The sequence below is a fragment of the Mus pahari genome, chromosome 19 (genome assembly GCF_900095145.1).
Source record: "Mus pahari chromosome 19, PAHARI_EIJ_v1.1, whole genome shotgun sequence".
NCBI classification, from domain to species: Eukaryota; Metazoa; Chordata; class Mammalia; order Rodentia; family Muridae; genus Mus; species Mus pahari.
This window is the reverse complement of record NC_034608.1, coordinates 36704034-36724924: the sequence shown is the minus strand read 5'-3', so window position 1 is coordinate 36724924 and position 20891 is coordinate 36704034. Positions and strand designations below refer to the sequence as shown.

Sequence of the window (20891 nt, the reverse complement as noted above, 5' to 3'; positions counted from 1 at the left end):
ATCCAAAGGCTGCTACTGGAAGACTGACTTCCAGGCAACTGGGGTGAGAGTCTTAAGCCCACACCCACAGTGACACACCTACTCCAACTAGGTCACACCTATTCCAACCAGGCAACACCTCCAGATGGTGCCACTCCCTGGTCCAAGAATATACAAACCATTACAGCTATACAGAGAAACCCTGTCTCGAAAAAACAAAACAAAAAAACAAAACAAAAAAACCCCACAAAGTGCGTGGAACAATTTGCTTCGTTAACACAGAGTAGAACGCTAGGACATCTAAGTATCTGAAGGTCTGCAATTACATTTTTACCCACTGACCTTTTCTCCTTTCTCACATTTCTTTGGTTTCTGCAGAGGTCCGACAAGGCCTGCGCAAGGGCTCTCTGAAGGATCTGGCCTCCCTGGTCCATTTTTAACACCTAAAAACCAAATAGAGTGGACGTTAGTTAGAAACAATGTGGATCAAACATGAATGTAGGCTAAGCTAAACAAAAACTAAGCATTCGGTCTCTGCTTAGTGGGAACAGAATACCGAAGACCCTGTCAATCACCACCATGCCTGCCGAGACCTTTTAAGAACTGGTTAGAAGGCTGGAGAGAGAGAACTGGTCAGATGATGCACTTGCAGCACAAGTCTGAGGGTTAGACTAGCCAGGCTAGACATATTGCGGTGGTGGTGTTCTTTATTTTTAAATTAAATGTTAAAACTTGCAAATAAATAAAAACGTCACATACCACGGCATTAACCAGACCCAAACTTACTGACCACCAATAGGTGAGACACTGCTTCAAAGAGGGAGATGGAGAGCAATGCCAATATCCTTGGACCAGACACCATGTGCATGTGCTATAAACACACATGACTATATACAGATACCATACACAAATATGGTCTCAAAAAAACAAAAACAAAAAACCCCAAAAATAAAAAAACAACAACAAAAAAAACAAAACAAAAATTTAACCCTGTAGTTACAGCCAGTAGCCAACTCCCTGCAATTCCCTCAATTGTCCAAGAAAACCTTCGTGGTTGGCCAGAGCACTTTACCACATCTGCATGTTTGCACCATTCAAAACAATTCTCTCTCTCTCTCTCTCTTTTTTTTTTTTTGGGACAGGGTTTCTCTGTATAGACCTGGCTGTCCTGGAACTCACTTTGTAGACCAGGCTGGCCTGGAACTCAGAAATTCGCCTGCCTCTGCCTCCTGAGTGCTGGAATTAAAGGTGTGCGCCACCACGTCCAGCTCTCAAAACAACTCAGCCTGTTGGAGAAGACACTTCTTAGATGCAATCATTTATGTCAGCTTTATGCTTAGTTCCTGTAGAGTGGTCATCTGCACAAAGCTTTAGGTATTAATCCGCGCATACTTGATATTGCTCCCTGCCAGACCTTCACATTAAACCAATATCTTGCCATAAAGACACACAAGTAAAGAGATTCCACTGCATCCCATACGGCTGAGATATTCCAGGTGCATAGAATGGTGCATGTGTGTGAGTTGTCCCTTATCACTGCAGCCTTGCATGATCTCTCTGTTCTTATTCTCCAGAAGACTGCAAATTTTAAAGATTTCTTGGACTTTTAAGGGAGAAAATACCACGAGACATACATGAGCACATTTGTGATCTTGTAGGGCAGCAGCCGAGGAAGGTTACATTAGCTAAACTGCATATCCCACCTGAATGCTGATTCAGGTACTCGCTAAGACGACATGAGGCCGCCGCTGTAAATGGTCCAATGCACGTGTTAGACATGCAAATAAATATGCTCCAAGGCAAAATCATAAAAACACCTACAGAAACTAAAATGTGTATGCCATGAGAAAGTCTACTTTGCAGATGGTGAGGCAGTGTGATAAAGCCGAGAATGACCCAAGTTTGAGGAATCACACTTGTTCCATTCTTCAAAACGAAATTGTATCTAAATTAAAGCAGGGTCAGCAAGATGGTTCAGTGAGTGGAGGGTCCTGAGCCTCACCACCAAACCCTACATGGTGGACGGTGAGAACTGACTCCTGTGATTTGTCCTGACACACACCACACACACACACACACACACACACACACACACACCCTTGCACAATCCACACACACAGTACACAATAAATAAGTGTAAAAATGAAATCATAAACTCAAAAACACAGAATAGTTAAAATGTTTTTCAGAATTCAAACTAGCTGTTATTTGTACCCTGGGCCCTATAAACATTTTAAGGTCGACATTCGTTGCCTATAAATGTCTAAACTGGATCCCTTTGGAGACAAACCAACCTCACACTAATCCCCTTCCTCTTCAGGCATCTTTTAAATGTCATGTCCCTCTCAATCTCAGATAACTGCCCACCCACTGAAGCCCTCAGTTGGCTTTAAGAGGATGATGGACTGGAGCAAGCAGGTAGAGGGTTAGTGAGAGTCTGCTCTAAGAGGTAGCAAACGTTTTGTCACCTGGCAAGTGACACCAACTTTCTGTATGACTTCCTAATGCTTCTAACAATCTTAAAAACAAACAAACAAAACCTCTTGGCTCCTAATAGATCTCATTTTTAATCAATCATCTTTCAGATATGAGGTTAGAAGTAGTTTAGGGATAGAATATTCATAAGGGGACAAAGGACCCCGAGTCACAAAATAAAGCAAGCACACATCTCTCAACACATCTCGCATGCTCTACCATGGGAGGTTGCTCTAAGGTCCCCAGGCTCTGAGCTGGCTATGAGGCCAGTCAGGTCCCATCTCCCAGCACCCTCCCCTGGCTCTCCTGTCTTTCACAGGTTGTCACATCTGTGCTGCAAGCTTGCAAACAGACCCACCACCCCAGACATCATGAGGTCCCATAACACCATCTATCCCTACATTGCTAAGTACCTTCCCTGTCTATGGAGGACAGATGCAACCAACTAACAGTATCTATTTGGAGTGTCTTAGGTGAAGCCTGGCCACCTGCCCACAGTTGGCCTCCAGGGAACTGCTGCTCCTCCATGTGACAGTCTGATGAATGTCTTAAAACGCCTAACTGGGTGTCTTGATAAGGAGGATTTATCTCCTGTTCCAGAGACTTCGAAGATATTGATCCCAACTGGATGCTGATAATTGACGTCTGGTGAGCCTTCTCGCCAACCCCCGGCCTGTTCCTGGTGTTTCTCAGCCTCTTTATGAAACACCAGTTACACCATAAGGGCCCCAGCCTTGAGATCTCATCTGAATGTAACCTCCTTCCAAAGGCCCAATTTCCAAACACCCTCATCAGGCCTCTGGGTTGGGGCCTGGGGTTGGGGGTGAGGTGGACAGTGTTCTCTCCACACTGTAAAATAAATCCTAGATGTTTCTTATTTTCTCTAGCCTCACTGTACACACGCTGTGTTGCCCTACTTTTCACAAAGTAATTAAATGCAACTGAAAAAATTAAAAAAAAAAAAAAAGAGAGAAAAAGAATCTAGCAGAAGGGTACTGTGGAACAGGAGTTGAATTCCATCACCTTAGAGGCTGAGGTAGGAAGGCTGCTCCAAGGTCAGGGTAGGATGCTGAGCAAGATGATGTCTCGACAAAAACATGGAGGTAAGAACCCCACCTCCAACATTCTTACAATGATAGAAAACTCAAAAAGTACAAGTGTGAGCAGAGACCAACAGACACACATTCCGCAAGATCCTGAGCTTGTGATTTTCCCATACAACCATTATCAGCATATCCTACTGGCTCAGTAACTAACTCCCTGTATCACAGGAGGCCCTGGTCCTGTGAAAGGCCTGTCTGTCCCAGCCTCATTGTACTGATAAGCCCAGAGCTGCTACAGGCAGCTCCAGCCTCCCAAGATCAGCCCAGCTAGTTCCAGTCACTCCCATCACAGACTACCACACTAGGATTGAACACTTGGCAGAAATGATGGTTTCTTGGTTAGAATACTTAAATGTAGACTCATAGAAGGTACATGTTCGGCCCCATCAAAACACAGGTGTCATCTACTCCTATGCTACCAGTTGTCACACCTGGGAGACAAGTGCACAAGCCCATTTTGAAATGCCTTGTTAACTGCCAGTATAGATGAAGCAAATGAGCTGTAATTGATAATCAAGCTGTCAGAAAGCTTCCCACTGGATAACTTCTTCCATTCAAGAATGGGTTGGCAGGAATATTACAAAACACTCCACAACCATGCATGAGCAGGTCACGAACTTCTGGTATTAGCCGAAGCTTGTATCCCTGAGGACAATGCCCAGATCTTGAACCCTAAATGACCTGTGATGAAATACAGACATATTAGGTAGTCTGAGGCACACATTAACTTTTATAGAGGCTTGCCCCAAACAGGACACAAAGTTAAGGGACACACAGGCTAGGCCTTCAGCAGATCTGTCTACTTGGAAAGCTTTTCCCCATTTTGCTTGGCAACAAATGTTTACGCATCTGAAATTTGTCTTTTGTAAGACCTGGTAGCCAGAACTGCTGGAAGGACAGTGGTCCACCATTCAACCCCCAACAGATGGTAACTGTGTAAGAGAATCCAATAGTTGGACGTGGCCAAAACTGTGCAGGTAAATGAACACACATGTATAAAATGCTGACGTGAAATTCCACCAGCACTGCACAGGATCAGATCTGCACTGAATCTGATCTGGCCAGATGTGGGGTACAATCCAGAAAGTACTAACTCTGCTGGTATTCAGATGAGGCATATGGAGCTCCTGCATCAGCATCGCTAATGACAGGTGAGTAGGAGCTGCATCAGACACCAAGGAGCTCAGGACGGCTGGCAGACTTTATCTACTGGGCAGTTCAGATTGGACTGCATGTAAGGAGCTGAGGCAGAAGAGTGGCATCTCAAGGTTCACCAAGCTGCTTCTCATTCTTCCTGTCTTGCACCATCGAAAGATAAATGAAGCTTGGTGTGTTGCCGCATACCCACAGTCACAGCAGTGCAGAGGCTGAGATGGGATGATTATTAACGGGAGGCCAAATGTGCTACACAGTAAGATCTTGCTTTCCAAAATAAATACATTAAAACAGAAAGCAAGACCTCCATCCCTACACAACGTGGGTGCAGACACTTCTTTTTGAATTCAGAATACATACAGTACCTACAACATTTTCCAGACCTAATAAAAGAACAAAGCTATATCCTAACTGCAAGATCTCTCTCCCTGCATGATCCAAGAGCTCCCACCTGTCTTCCCATCACCAAGTCATGCACGCAAAAGATCAGGACCTATAATTTCATAAATGCCACCGTAAGACCCAACAGGTTTGAAAATCTTTCCCTTGGCATCAGACTTGGACAAGACCAGGCTTTGTGTAAAGGCTCCCTCAAGAGTGAGATGCATAACACTTTACACAGTGACTGTAAAGAATTATTTGCAATCAGGTTAGGTGATGGGAAACTCACCCGTTGGAGTTCCAGTTAAATTACAGGGTCACTCATTCTCTCCCCACCCAAGAAATCTGCTCAAGAGCAGACATGCATTCCAAGACTAAACTCAATTTAGTGTTTCCTCAATCAAAGTTTTGTAAGAATGTCTTTTCTCTAATTATCTGTATTTTATAATTATCTATATTTCTCTCTCTCTGTATCCTTTTGACCCACTACAGAAAATGCCACTGGTCCTCCACACGGATTATATTAAAAGAAACAAGAAACAAGCATCTTCTGTGAACAGGATGTCTGACATATTGTTATGAGTTTTTAAAAGACCCATTTAAAGCAACAGGATAATATGGTTCTATGCATATGATGAGAGAATCCCTTTAAATATATTTCATTTGCATGTTTATATGCACATAGTTATCTGGAAGGGAATAGTGTTGACAGTAATTGCTTCTAGCAAACACACTAAGCCACAGTTTGTTCTTCAGAGTATCCAGGGTTACGGTGAAAACAAATCAGATTTGGTTACTCCAGCTCAGAATCCCCAGAAACTTCTCATCACACTATAAAACAAACTGGAACACCCTGTCTCGACGGGGAGGGAAGGTCTCAAGGATCTGATTGCTGCCACACTTGTGGTCACTGTCCTCACCGCGCAGGCTCAATGACTTGATGCTGCACTGGCTTCCTCCTTCCTGCAGGATGTTTGCCCATTTGTACTTAACTCCAGTAGACACAAGCACACCCTCTCACCTGGCCTAAAGTCAGAATAAAAGGATAAAAGCCAGAATTCCTCAGGAACTTGTGACACTGGTTTCATCGGCCAAAAGGAATCTTTAATCTTCCCTCTGGCAGAAGGGACACATGGCTCCACTGACATGTACCTGTGACTTCATCAAAGACCATGCTGGCATCAGGCTCCCTCAGTGTCACCTGTTAGACATTTTGAAGTCCACACTAGCACCATAGCCCTTCACCTTTCCTGGGTTTCCCTTTTTTCCTTTTTTAACACTTGTCCTCTTTATCACTGAGTTTGACTCCTTCTCAGCCAGTCTCACTGCACTCTCTCTGACTCTTTTTAAACTCTTCCTAGTCTCTCACTCCACTATCTCTCACTTCTACTCTCCTTCTTCCCCAGCCCCAGGCATGTCCAGTCTATGCCTCTCTCTGCTCTGGACTCTTCCAGATGCTTTTGGCAGTTTTGTCTACAATAAAAATCTTAGCCCAGTCCATGGTTCTGTCACGTCTGCACTCCCTAACAAACACTCACTAGCTCATACTATGTTCTAGCTGACTTTACCATCTGGCTTCTTTAAGGGACTCAAAACCTGTTGGGGGCAGGGGTGCACACTGTTTCCTTCAAGCTCTTTTTACAAAGTAGAAGCAGATGTGAGCTGCAGCATGCCTACCACTATCCTTTAATAGGAATTCGTAATTAACACAGGCAGAAAGTGAGAAATTGAGGTGAGAAACTTTATTCTAACAAAGGAAACTTCTTGTTTATTGTTCATAAAATTATTGAATAAAAATGTGAAGAGTTAATGATTATACCCCACTGTTTCAGTATCGGCTACTGACTTCTTGGTAGTGTTCTTTAGAAGCCTCATTGCACACTATCTTAGAGTCAGCAAGCCCAAGTAGGGTGCAAGCGGCATTGAATAGCCTTTCATTTCAATGAGAGGGATAGAGGGTCTGTGTAGCTGATGTTCAGAGCAGCCTTCCTGGCTCCAGTTGGGGCAAGTATGGAATTTCCGTTTCAGCCCAAGGATTTATGGTTGTATCTAGGATGGATCCCCAAAGAGTTGATTGGCCCAAATCCAGGCTAGGCTGATAGTGGACAATATAAAATATCTGTGAGTCTTCTTAATGTTACTAAGTACAAAAAAGTGCTTAGGTTTAGGCTAGAGAGGTGTTTTCATGTCTTAGGAGCCCATTTTGTCTTGTGGTAGTGACATGATAATTTACAAAACATTTCCATCAGTCAAACTGAGTCACACTTGCTCTTGCCTGTGTACCAACAAGCTGGCCCACTTCACAATCAGTACATCTCCCAATGCCCTCTGAGTACCAGAGTGCCACCCAATGCCCAGGCCCTTCATGCAGTTCCTGAAGCCCGATGTTCTAGACTGAAAACATGAAGGTTGAGACCTGGATAAAGAAACACACATTCTAATGACTGCACACCTGCAATGCTAAGGTTTAGGGTGTGCCAGGCTGTTTGAAACCCCTTATGCCCCACTTAAATTATATTTACATATCATATAATATTCAAGTGCTTTGTAAAGAAGATATAAACTCAGAACACAAGACAGGATATTCTGAAGTGTCAAAACATTATACTTTGGATGGTCCATCCTTTCCTCTTAGCTCTAAACTTTGTCTCTGCAACTTCTTCCACGGGTATTTTATTCCCTATTTAAGAGAGGAATGAAGTATCCACCTGTTGGTCTTCCTTCTTCTTGATTTTCTTGTGTTTTGGAAATTGTATCTTGGGTATTCTAGGTTTCTGGGCTAATATCCATTTATCAGTGAGTACATATCAAGTGACTTCTTTTGTGATCGGGTTACGTCACTCAGGATGATATATCCAGATACATCCATTTGCCTAAGAATTTCATAAATTCGTTCTTTTTAATAGCCGAGTATTACGCCATTGTGTAAATGTACCACATTTTCTGTATCCATTCCTCTGTTGGGGGACATCTGGGTTCTTTCCAGCTTCTGGCTATTATAAATAGGGCTGCTATGAACATAGTGGAGCATGTGTCCTTATTACCAGTTGGAACATCTTCTGGATATATGCCCAGGAAAGGTATTGCTGGATCTGCCAGTAGTACTATGCCTAGTTTTCTGAGGAACTGCCAGACTGATTTCCAGAGTGGTTGTACAAGCTTGCAATCCCACCAGCAATGGAGGAGTGTTCCTCTTTCTCCACATCCTTGCCAGCATCTGCTGTCACCTGAATTTTTGATCNTAGTCATTCTGACTGGTGTGAGGTGGAATCTTAGGGTTGTTTTGAGTTTCACTGATGATTAAGAATGCTGAACATAATAAAGAAAATTAAAAAAAAAAAAAAGAATGCTGAACATTTTATCAAGTGCTTCTCAGCCCTTCGGTATTCTTCAGTTAAAAATTGTTTAGCTTTGTACCCCATTTTTAATGGGGTTATTTGAATTTCTGGAGTTCAGCTTCTTGACCTCTTTATAGACATTATTAGTCCCCTATCAGATTTAGGATTGGTAAAAATTCTTTCCCAATCTGTTGGTATTTTATATTTTTTTGTGACTACTGTGAAGGGTGTTGTTTCCCTAATTTCTTTCTCATCCTGTTTATCCTTTGTGTAGAGAGAGGTCACTGATCTGTTTGAGTTAATTTTATATCCAGCTACTGCACTGAAGCTGTTTATCAGGTTTAGGAGTTCTCTGGTGGAATTCTTAGGGTCATTTATATTTACTATCATATCATCTGCAAATAATGATATTTTGATTTCTTCCTTTCCAATTTGGATCCCCTTGACCACCTTTTGTTGTCTAATTTCTCTGGCTAGGACTTCAAGTNCTATATTGAATAGGTAGGGAGAGAGTGGGCAGCCTTGTCTAGTCCCTGATTTTAGTGGGATTGCCTCCATCTCTCCATTTATTTTGATGTTGGCTACTGGTTTGCTGTAGATTGCTTTTATTATGTTAGGTAGGGGCCTTGATCTTTCCATGTCTTTTATCATGAAGGGGTGTTGGATTTTGTCAAATGCTTTCTCAGTATCTAACGAGATGATCATGTGTTTTTTGTCTTTGAGTTTGTTTATATAGTGATGGATTTCCTTATATTAAACCATCCCTGCAATCCTGGGATGAAGCCTACTTGGTCATGGTGGATGAACATTTTGATGTGTTCTTGAATTCAGTTTGCGAGGATTTTATTGAGTATTTTTGCATTGATATTCATAAGGGAAATTGGTCTGGAGTCCTCTTTCTTTGTTGGGTCTTTGTGTGGTTTAGGTATCAGAGTAATTGTGGCTTCATAGAATGAATTGGGTAGAGTACCTTCTGCTTCTATTTTGTGGAATACTTTGAGGAGAGTTGGAATTAGGTCTTCTTTGCAGGTCTGATAGAACTCTGCACTAAACCCATCTGGTCCTGGGCTTTTTTTTGGTTGGGAGACTATTAATGACAGCTTCTATTTCCTTAGGGGAAATGGGACTGTTAAGATTGTTAATCTGATCCTGATTTAACTTTGGTACCTGGTATCTGTCTAGGAAGTTGTCCATTTCATCCAGCCAAAACTAAATTTTTAATTGAACAAAATGTCTTTAAAATGTTTGCTCTTATTTAACATTGCCCAAAGCTTCAGTGCCCAAAGTAAACAGTGATGACAAATTTCAAAACTCTCATAGTTTCTGTTAGCCAAATCATGGCTGATGCTTTCTAGAGTTCTACAGTAGAAGCATGCCAGGTCCAAAGGGCACCCCCATTCCCTACGTCGACCAGGGCAAGCCTCCTGACTTGGCCCAAAATTGAGTCCATGCCCAACTCAATCTGGATAGATAAAAGCCAGAATTCCTCAGGAACTTGTGAAAACAGTTCCCAAGCCAAAAGGAGTCACTTTTCTTATGTGCAGCAGAAAGGACATATGGCAACACTAACATGTACCTGTGGCTGTATCAAAGCCCATGCTGCAGCCAGGCTCCCTCACTGATAGCATTTAGTATACAAGCCTCCACCCTAGCATCCTGCCTGGCCCTTTGAACCTCAGATCCCACCCAGCTCTCTTCAGAGCCCTTGGCCCTAGGTACTCCTTCTAGCCTCCTTTTTTCCCTCCCTCCCTCTCCCTCCCTCTCCCTCCCTCCCTCCCTATCTCTTGTTGTCCTCTTGTTCCCCACAGCTCTTGCTTTGCACTCTTCGCTCTTGCTTGTCTCTCTTCTCTGGCAGATCGCCATGGCCACAGCCAGTCTGTTTCTCTTTCTGTGCTGGACTCTTCCAGATGCTTCTGGATACTTTCTTATTTACAGGAAAAACCTTCCTTATTATGGAGTGGTCATTTGGCGGTTTCTTTACTGCATTCCTCACATTAAACCCTTACTAAATAAACCCAGGTGAAAAGAAAAGAAAAGAAAAGAAAAGAAAAGAAAAGAAAAGAAAAGAAAAGAAAAGAAAAAATCCTTTATCAGTTCTGTCTCTGGTACAGTCATGCTGAGTGAGAGAGGCATATAGGAAAGGCACAGGTCAACCATTTAAAGTAAGCACTACTGTTTCATTTAATGCACAAGGACAAAGCCTGGGGAGGTGTTTTCATAGTGACACATTTGACCACAAAGCTCAGGGCCTCCCACCTACCCCTCAAGAGCATCATTGGAAATATCAAATGCATGTTCCTTAAAATAAAAGGAGAAGGGGAAGGACTTAAATTATAAAGATTAAAGACAGATTTAAGATATCAACACAGTATTATACACTGGCAGAACAAACAATACTTGGGAAATGAGGCTTACATACTTTCACTATATCCTGTGGCTATGTTCTCCTTTTCTTCTACAGATTTTTCTACATTACAATCCTCTCCCAAACTGAGATCACAGCTGTGTGCTTCCTCTTGAGAGGCTGATGCAGGAGGAGTGGTACCTTCTTTGGGGGAGCCTTTTCCATCACCTGGGTCTCTGGTTTCTGTACTATTTCCTTTCAAGGGTGTGATGTGGCAAGCAGGACTAGACAGGGTATCAGGGTGGCTGCTTCCCTCTGGGCCTGTGTCATCCCTCAGCTGAGGGCCAGGCTGCCTGCAATGCCCTGGGCTATCGTTAGCAGAGGTCTCCACCAAAAACAAGCAAGTAGAAGCTGTATTCACTTCCTCCTTGATGGGTTTCTCAAGACTAGAGGCACTTTTTGAAATTGAGTCACTAATGCTGATGGATCTGTGCTTTTCACCAATGCAGGTAAAATCCCACATTCCCAGCGTGTTTCTTCGCTCCCACTTTGAGAGACCTCTGCAGTGGGACAGAGAAGGGCTTGCTAGTTGCTGAGCCTCAGGAGGAAGTCTCTCCGAATTCCTCTCCTTGAGATTATCAGGGGAAAAATAGTCCTCATATGAAGAAGCCTCAACAACAGGAGTTCCCGGAATGAATCCAACTGTGGACGGCAGGCTGTGGTCAGACGTGAATAACTGTACTGCCAGAGCAGACTTTCTCTTGTACCTCTTCTTCAGTTTTCCTTTCGGAGGTGAACCCAAGTCTGCTGCCCTTTTTCTCTTTGCTGGAGAACTCTCGGGTCCCAAATGTACTTGGTGTTCCTCGATGATGGGCATCGCAGGAGACAGACAGAGCTTCTCATCAGGCATGCCCTGAGATCCCCCTGCAGCCTGCTTTCTCTTGGAATCAGCTACTGCATCTGTAGCATCCTTCTGACAGTTGATGCTCTCCTTTGAAGGACTGTCTGGAGCTTTCTGAGGACGTGGCTGCCTGAGATGGTTGGGTGATGCTGAACCACAAAAACTGCTTGCCCTCAGCACAGGTGAGGAAGGGCATGTCATCCTGGTCATCTCATTAGCACATCTTTCCAATTTCCTTTCTCCATCTCCACAGGAACCACCGAAAGATGAGTAGGAACCACTGGCAAAGGATTCATCTGGAGAGATCAATAATCACCTTTAAAATGTGCAAGTGACCAGACAGGGTCTCACTGTGTAATTCTAGCTGGCTTAGAACTCAAGTGATCGCCTGTCCCTGCTTCCTGAATGCTGGCTTGGTTTAAAGGTGTGTGCCACCATGCTTGGCTAGGCTTTGGGCTTCTGTAAACCATTTCCCTTGATACACACAACTCAGCTCCTCCAATCTGCCCCTGTTCTTCTGTCAAGTCTTCATGTGTTATTTATATTCCAAGTGAAGCATGTGGGACTCAATATTCTGACCTTTCATGAAATCTGCATTTCTCTCAGAAGTAATGATACACTGTCCACCACCTCGAGTCTGCAGGCTCCCCACTCTGGCCCCAACTATCTGACACATTTTGCTGTGGGTAAACACAACTCATCCTTCAAAATCATCTGAGTGTCAGTGTCACCTGTGAATCTCCCGCTCCTGTCAGGTCACAGTGCTAGCCCCTCCTAGCATGTTTCTGTCCTCTCATTACACTGAAGTACTAGAGGGCAGTCAGCACTTTCTGCTCACTGCCCTGAGCCTTTGGTCATCACTCAGACCTGGTTCTCCACTGGCACAGTGCTGCCCAGCTGAAGGCTTCCTTTTTCAGAGAAGAGACACCATCTGGAGGCAGTACTAGGATTCTAACTGCTTCTTAAACAATGGGAGCTCGGCTTTCAGAGCAGAGTGGAGGCAACAGAGATACCCTGTCCTTGAAGCTGTGCTCTAGGAAGGGAGGGGCAATGGTTAGTCCAACACTGGGCCTCTGTTGATGTGCTTCCAAGACAGCAGCTGGAGTGATACTCTTAAGAACTGAATGCATTAATCACTCTTCAATAAGCCACAACACAGTGTGGCACATCATTAAGAGCATAAATTCTTAGACGACTTATGTCAGAAGCCTGGGTGTACCACTCTCAACTTCAGGACCTTGCATAATCCACTTGACCTGGTTTTCTCTTCTGTGAAATGGGAGTGGGGATGCAGCCTACCTCATGGAGACTTGGGGCATGTGTGTGATACAGTGAGACACAGAACAGTGCAGTGAAAGGGAAGCTAGCATTGTTATCGCCATTTGCTTCCAATCTATGGGAGTCAAGTCTGTGCAAAGAAAAGATGAATGGGTAAACAACCCCAGAACATGCAGGACAGACTGCCAGAATACACCACATGGACAGGAAGAACACCTAGCTCAATCTCCTTGTGTGGCATTTGAAGTCCTTTGGAACACAGTTGTTTAGAGGTTGTACAGACTTCACGTAGGCCCTCCCATGGACTTATGTGAGGAAAGTTTAAGGAACTCAACAACTGAGCTATATAACCTTGAAAAAAGGTCAAGAGCTCCCATACTATTTAACACAGACTCTTTTCAATAATATACTTCATGGGTTAATTAAACACGAAAAAATTCCTCTTTAGTGCTATTCTCAGATGTATGTTTGCACTGCATTTAAATCATATATAGTCACAAGGATTCCTACAACAAAACAAACAATCAAACAAATCCCTAGGGAGGAACTAATAGAGTTCAAGCAGGAGGTCCATAATAATACCATAATCCCAAATCTCACAGAGAAACTTAGTTAGGTCTGCTCAGCTACTTGAGTGGTTAGAACTGACCACACGACATCTGGGCATGGTGGGGTATTTTTGTAATCTCGAGGAGTCAAGAGCATGGTTCTAACTAGAGGCTAGGTTGGTATCTATGGAAGTGCCATGCTAGCCAGAGCTCCACAGAAAAAGTCTACCTCAAAAAGTACAGTGTGAGAGGGAAGACACACACAAACACACACACACACACACTTTACAAATCATAAATTTGTCACAAAAACAAAATACATATTACAATTTTACCTGAACTCAAAGGTTGGTGAGAAATGTTCAAGGATGTTTCAAACAGACTGACACATGGATTCTGCTGAGACTGCTCCAACATCTGGGAGGCTGATAACACAATGACAAGTTTCAATAACTGGTCGGCAGAATTGCCTACTGGACAGGGACAAGAGCATGTCTACCCATTCTGCTCCTGATCCCACATGCACAGGAAATTACTCTTACCTTTAGTCTAAGCTTAATAAAATGCAAGTATAACAATCAGGTATATTGTAGATTTAAGACTGACAAAATGAACCCCTATCCACTGCCCCACAAGCATTATCACACTATCACAGAAGATGGGACTTTCAAAATCCAACTTGTATGAAGCTTAAACCAAATTAAGTGAATGTTTTCGGTTTGAGAACTGAGGTTTCTAATATTTACCTCCAAGTAAGTAGAAGTCCAGTGCTGACACAGACATGGGCAACTGGTTTAGAAAGAATACACAATAACAAATTGTCCCCAAAAGTCAACAGTGTTTCAGTTAAGAAACCACAATTTTATAGAAAATATCTAGAACATCGATGATTCAATAAATGAGGTTCTAGGTGTTATTTTCAAAGGCTGTTCATACAAGGAACAAAACAAACATATCCAAAGATTTTGAAAATTTATTTAAAATTATGTGTATATATGTGTTTCTGTGTATGGGTATGGGACATGGTACTGGGATCCCTTCTAGTTGTAGTCACAGGATGTTTTGAGCCACCCAACATTCTTCTGGGAACTGCTCTTGGGTCCTCTGGAAGGACGGTACTTAAGCAGCATCTAAAAGTCGTTTGTTTAAGGAGATTCAGAGGATGTTTCTGTGAGAAAACTTGATAAAATGACTATAAAGCAAGGGCATACATACAAATAAGGTATGGGCAGACAGGAGTCCTCAGATACCGAGGTTATTCATTTGTTTTGATGTTGGGAACTGAATCCAGGGCTTTGTGAATACTACATACTACGTACGACATACTACATACTACATACTACATACTACTGAACTACATAGCCTTAGCCCTTGTACATTTACTTTTGAAACAATTTGGGGGGTGGGGTGGGATGGGGGCTTTTTTTATTATTATTATTATTTTCTTTATTTACATTTCAAATGCTATCCCGAAAGTTCCCTATACCCCCCACCCCCACCCCTGCTCCCCTACCCACCCACTCCCACTACTTGGCCCTGGCCTTCCCCTATGCTTCCCCTGTGTTTATAAGACCAAGGGGCCTCTCTTCCCAATGATGGCCAATTAGGCCATCTTCTGCTACATATGCAGCTAGAGACACGAGCTCAGGGGGTACTGGTTAGTTCATATTGTTGTTCCACCTACAGGATTGCAGCCCTGGGGTGGGGGCTTTTAAAATTTTTTTTTTTATTTTGAGGGACAAGCTCATTTTAACAAATAAATTCAGGCTGTGCTTCCTTACCAGATGTCCCTGAACTCCTGCTCCTCCTGCCTCCACCTTCTGAATATTAGGGTTTGAATTAAGGCATGCACTCGTCACAGTGGCCTTTCAGGTGTGGGGTTCAAAAACTCTGACTCAGTTCAAATACATGTTGAATCAATTTGGACGTGAACATGAGGCAGAGCTATGTACCTGCGTCAGCTGCCATCCTCCGCTTGCGGTGAACAAAACCGTGATGGTGTCTCTGTAAAAGCTATAGTCCATCTCAGTCTTGTTACCATGGCTGATACTCATGGGCCTGAGATGCAGATGAGTCTAGTGTAGTTTGTAATAGTAGCAAGTGAAGGAAAAGGCTTAATAACAATGCGTATGATGTGACTGGCATGGTAGTGCATGCAGCTAACAGCAGCACTTGGGAGGCAGAGGCAGCTGGATCTGAGTTCGAGACCACGTTGTCTCACAGCCAGTTGTAGGGCAGCTAGGGCTACACAGAGAAATTCTGTCTCATCAACAACCACAAAGAAAAAAGAATATTCTAAATTAAGTAAGAAACTATAGCTGCACACAGAAGGCACACCTGTATCATTCCAACTGTACAGACATCAGCAGAGGAGTGTAAGCAGTGGGGAGGTAAGGCTTTGCTTGTTCACAGCATTGCTCGTGATTTTATTAAAATGTGCTTATTACTACCTAGGTAATTAAAATGGTCTTCTTTTAAAAGAGACCTGATTAGCTTAATTTTTTTATTATTTCTGTAAAAAATATTTTTTTATTATTTATGTGTATATGTATGTTTAAATTATACATGTATGCAGGTTCTCACACAGGCCAGAAGGCAGCACTGGTTCCCCTGGAGCTGGAGTCATAGACAGTTATGAGTTACCCAATCTGGGTGCTGGAAACTCAACTCCAGTCCTCTGCAAAGGTACCAAGTGCTCTAACTTCTGAGCCATTTTTCCAGCTCCTTACATATTTTGAAAAAGAAAAGAAAGTTAGGATACTGAAAACGATGAAGGAGCCGCAAGAAGGGAAGTGAAAAACAATCAATCTTACAAAGCACATATTTTCTGGAAGAAAACACTAGAAAGGCCTCCACTGAAATTAAGTACTAAATTCAGGAAGCACTCAAAACGTTTAGGTAAGGAGACTGGGGGTGCAGCGTTATCCCTTGACCCACTCACTGCAGAAAGAAAAAACAGCACCTAGGGCAGAGATCAAGCAACCTTTTTTTGGTAGCTTGCCAGCATACGTCCTTTTCATTCTACACTGCAACCACTTACAGGTAGGGGAAAGGTTCTCCCTCTTCTCCTTCATCTCCTGCAGTCTCCTCTTCATCATATTCACTGGGGAGTTGTACACCAGTGAGCGAGGGGCCTCAAATGAGAGGACAGGAATGTTGTCATCTGAAAACAAACTTCCACTGTCACACCTTACCAGCAGTTCCTGTAAGTGCCACCCCCAGTCCCATGGCATTCCTGTTCCCTCTAGTGCCAGGCTCTCTTCCCACAGACAGTATTACTCCCACCATGAACCATGGCATGGCCAGTACAGCTAGCTGCCAGCTGACCCTTGCTGAGCTCAGTATAGAGCGTGAATTAGTCACCAAGCTGTACCCAGGCCCTACATGATGACAGGCGTCAGCATCCTCATCTATAGAGGATAGTCATTGAGACACAGGTAAGGCGATATCATGAACACCACCATACAATTAGCAAGAAGCCAGCAAGCCAGAGTGTGGGTTGGCTCCTAAAACTTGTTTTATATCCAGGTTTTAGAACATGGTCCTACTGAACACTGCTCATCTTCCACATACACCCACATCTGAACTTAACCACAGGAAGTGAGCCCAAGGTGTTTCCTACATCATTAAAAGCAAACAAAGTCTATGATTTGCCTGTTTTAGATATGAAACAAAAAGACCTGTGTAGCTGGCATTTGCTATTTTGTGGGTTCTTCTTTCTTCCACCCTTTTCCACCCTTTCAACCCCTAACACTAGATAAGAAAAGGGAGATGGGACAGTGTTATCTTTAATCTACTTCTTGCCAATTAGGGGCATTGAGTCCCTTGGGGCAAGTTGGATCTTTTCAGTCCAGGATATCTAACTTCTTCTCTGCGCAGGACTACTTAAGAAATGGTGAGCAACCAGTAACCAACCACCAACCCATCCCTCCTCCATTTATCTACCCTTTCAAAAATCCCCAGAATTCCAAACAATCACAGAAACTATCCTGAAGCTGGCAAATTCACACCCCTCCTAGAGCACAAGGCAAATCACAGTCAGCTGCTGTGGATAACCTGAAGCAGCCCCATATCCTACAACCGGGGTTAAAACAAAAACATATTCCTATAATATTTCTGTGTTTTTCAAAGAAACCAAAATGTCAAAATTGTCATTACAGACAAGGCATTAAAGAGACAGAATTAAGAAATGAGATTGCTGGAGCTGGCAAGATGGCTCAGCAGGTAAGAGCACTGACTGCTCTTCCAAAGATCCTGAGTTCAAATCCCAGCGACCACATGGTGGCTCACAACCACCTGTAATGAGATTTGATGACCTTTTCTGGTGTGTCTGAAGACAGCTACAGTTTACTTATGTATAATAATAAATAAATTAAAAAAAAAAAACACAAAAGAAAGAAAGAACTGAGATGCATTTCTCCTGTAATCCTCTCCAGATCAGGATCCCACTGACTAGATAAACTGTGAGGACTATCTGACCGCCCTTGCCAGAGGCTCTACCTGTAACTATTCCAAGTGAGCAGGCCTGTGCTGGGGCCTCCTTCCTCCCCACATCCCTGGAGCTGTCAGGCACTCAGACGTGGCTTACCTAGAGCTGTCTTTTGCCTTTGTAGGTCCTCAGCCATTTTCTCAAATTTCTTTTGAAGTCTTTTGTCATTTTCTAGTGTTTTAGGAATAAACTCTTTGGGCTGCATACATTTGTGCTAGGCAAAAAGGTTAAACATTAGTGAGGGTGTATTGTTTTATTGTTTAAAAGATTTACTTGTTATGTAGATAAATGCTGACCTGCATTTATGCATATGCATCACGATTGGCTGATGCCAAGAGGTCAAGAGAGGGTGTCAGATTCCCGGAAACTAGAGTTAGGAACAGCAAGGAGGCACCATGTCGGTGCTGGGAAGAGAATTCAGCAAGGTCCTGTGCAGGAGAAGTGATTCTGACTGCCAAGTCATCTCTCCAGTCCCTACAATTGCTGACTGTTTTTAAAACAAGAGAGAAAGCCATTTCTATACAGTTTTGGTAACTTTAATGATATCAAAAGTTAAAAGAACTTTTTAATGAGTTGTTCTTTACACTGTATGTGAATTGGAAATATTTATTTCTGAGGCAAACAGTATAGAATTTAAGAGATTAAATAAAAGGCTGTATACTACGTAACCGTGTTCTGAACTCTTTCACCATGTTGGCATTCTCAGCAGCCAAGAGGGTTCTCAGAAGTAGCCTTGGTTCTCTGCTTGCCTCACACCAGTCACTATTCCAGTTACTAAAGAAAGGAATCTTCGTTGCCTTGTCTAAGCTGCGGCTGCTAATTTTGAAAGTGTACTGCTTCTGGCCCGTGCAGCCGCATGCCCCAGTTTTGTTCTTGACTCTAGTCAGGTAGGCATTTGGTCATTATCACATTCTTGTGTCAGACACTGGGCCTCAGCATAGAGAGCTTGCACAAGGCGAAGAGTGACAGGGAACAACTTTAACAGATAACTGGGTTCTAACATACAAGTGGGAGCTTAGGCTTAAGTTCAGGGGACTCACGGCCGCAGGGTGAGATGTTAACAGTGCTGCCTTGGGACAGCATGACAGTTCGTGTAGCTTGGTCATACTGTTCTGTTGGGAGGATTAGCAGTTTGCCTGGAGTACTCTTCCCATGAGGCCCAGTCCATAGGTATGTGGGAAGCAGAGAATAGACATTCTACTCTGTGATCTAAGTGCTGGGTCTCTTTCTATCACTATAGTCAGAACAGGATTCAGTTGCTTTAAAATAAAAAGATTCCCAGAATCTCAAAGCAACAATGGTTCCAAATCCATAAAGTGCCTTGGAACGGAAACTTAGGTCACAGGGTGACAGAAGCAGGACAGCAGCCTCAAGCAGGAAGACCTACTATTGCAGCACAGGGTTAGAGAGGACTGTGGCAAGGAGACATCTGCACACCTTCTACACAGCACAGGGGTGAGAAGGGACTGTAGCAAGGAGACATCTGCACAGTCACCCGATCGCTGGGAGGGCAGTCTGGTGGAATGGACCTGAGGGGAGCATGATCCAGACAAAGGGAACAGATAATATGATGTTTAAACTCCTTCCTGTGCAGAACGCCATGGTCCGCCTAGGGCAGCAGGAGAGGGAGAGAGCAGAAATTGCCCACCCTCCTCAAGCACCTAAAATAATTTTTCTCAAGTCATGTTTAACTTGCAATTGCATTTGGCAAAAGGAAGACTTTCAGAAGTGCTAAGTGTCAGATGCAGGCAGTCACTATTTGTACATCAGACTAGACAAAGATTAAAGATAACACAATGGCACTGGACAAGACAGAGGTGCCCTTGCACACTATTGATGGGATCACAAAATTTAAGGTTATTTGCACAGTGAGCCAACAATTTCACTTTTATGTTTGTGAGCACAAGTAGTAAATGCACATCTCACACGTAATACCTTTCATAGACACTGACTACCTGTGACTATATTCAGGAAAGGTCCACTCACAATGTGCAACGTTACATGGTGGAGAAAAGGCAAGTGAACAGCTCGCTTAGCAGAGTGACACTGTGAGCAGCAGGTACATGTGCTAACATGCAGCAAGCTGGGTGGGCTCTTACCCAGGTCACTACTCAAGCTGAAGTGTCATACGGAAGAGACATCAGCGATGCCTGCCAGGCCTGAGCTTACTAAGCATGTTAAAGGAAAACTGCATGTCCTATCCATGCATTTTCCCAAGTCTTTCACTTCCGCATGTCATGGTAAAGAACTGCCCAGAATCAGAGGAGGAGCTCCAGAGAAGCCTTGGGGGAGTTGCATCATCACTGCTCTGGCACCTGGCTTACTGCAGTAGACGTGATGGATATAAATCATGCACTATCTTCTAGATGCACAGAGAGCCCGCAGCTGCTTCTTCTACTCTGTAGAAGTATACAGTTCTCACCCACTGGATTCGATCTTGATTAGGTCATTAAATCTAACAGCAGTTCCTGTATGAGAACAAAGTGCTTTGATACTTCCTAGTGCCCTACACTTAAGAAATACCAGGGGGCTGGAGAGATGGCTCCGCAGTTTGGAGCACTGACTGCTCTTGAGAAGGACCTTCATTTAATTCTCAGCACCCACTTGGTGGCCTACAACCATGTGCAACTCTAGCTCCAGGAGACCCAACGCCCTCTACTGGCCTCCATGGGTATCACGCTTGCATGCAGTGCAAGGACAGAGATAGAGTAGGCAAAACACACAAACAAATAAAATAAAAACGCAACAAAAAAGAAAAGAAGCAACAAAGCAACTAAAGGCTGCCTAGACTTGGGGCACATTTTAATTTCTCAAGGCTAACCTCAATCTCTTCCATTTCCTATAGATTACATCAAAGCATTCATAAACTAGAGAAAAGAACAAAAAACTAAAAAACAAAA

The 20891-nt window shown here is 43.4% G+C and overlaps 1 protein-coding gene across 3 annotated transcripts in view; it reads right to left on the bottom strand.

Annotated features, from left to right (window-relative positions):
- The window catches only part of Mcph1 (microcephalin 1), a 203649-nt gene that overhangs the window by 156862 nt on the left and 25896 nt on the right, over window positions 1-20891 (bottom strand). For all 3 annotated transcript variants that reach the window (XM_029532152.1, XM_021218977.2, XM_029532153.1), the window contains exons 5-9: window positions 18091-18205; window positions 16543-16665; window positions 13838-13927; window positions 10851-11972; window positions 322-422 (exon numbers count right to left, since the gene is read on the bottom strand). In XM_029532152.1, the coding sequence (XP_029388012.1) occupies window positions 322-422; window positions 10851-11972; window positions 13838-13927; window positions 16543-16665; window positions 18091-18205 (1551 nt within the window). The remainder of the gene's footprint in view (window positions 1-321; window positions 423-10850; window positions 11973-13837; window positions 13928-16542; window positions 16666-18090; window positions 18206-20891) is intronic.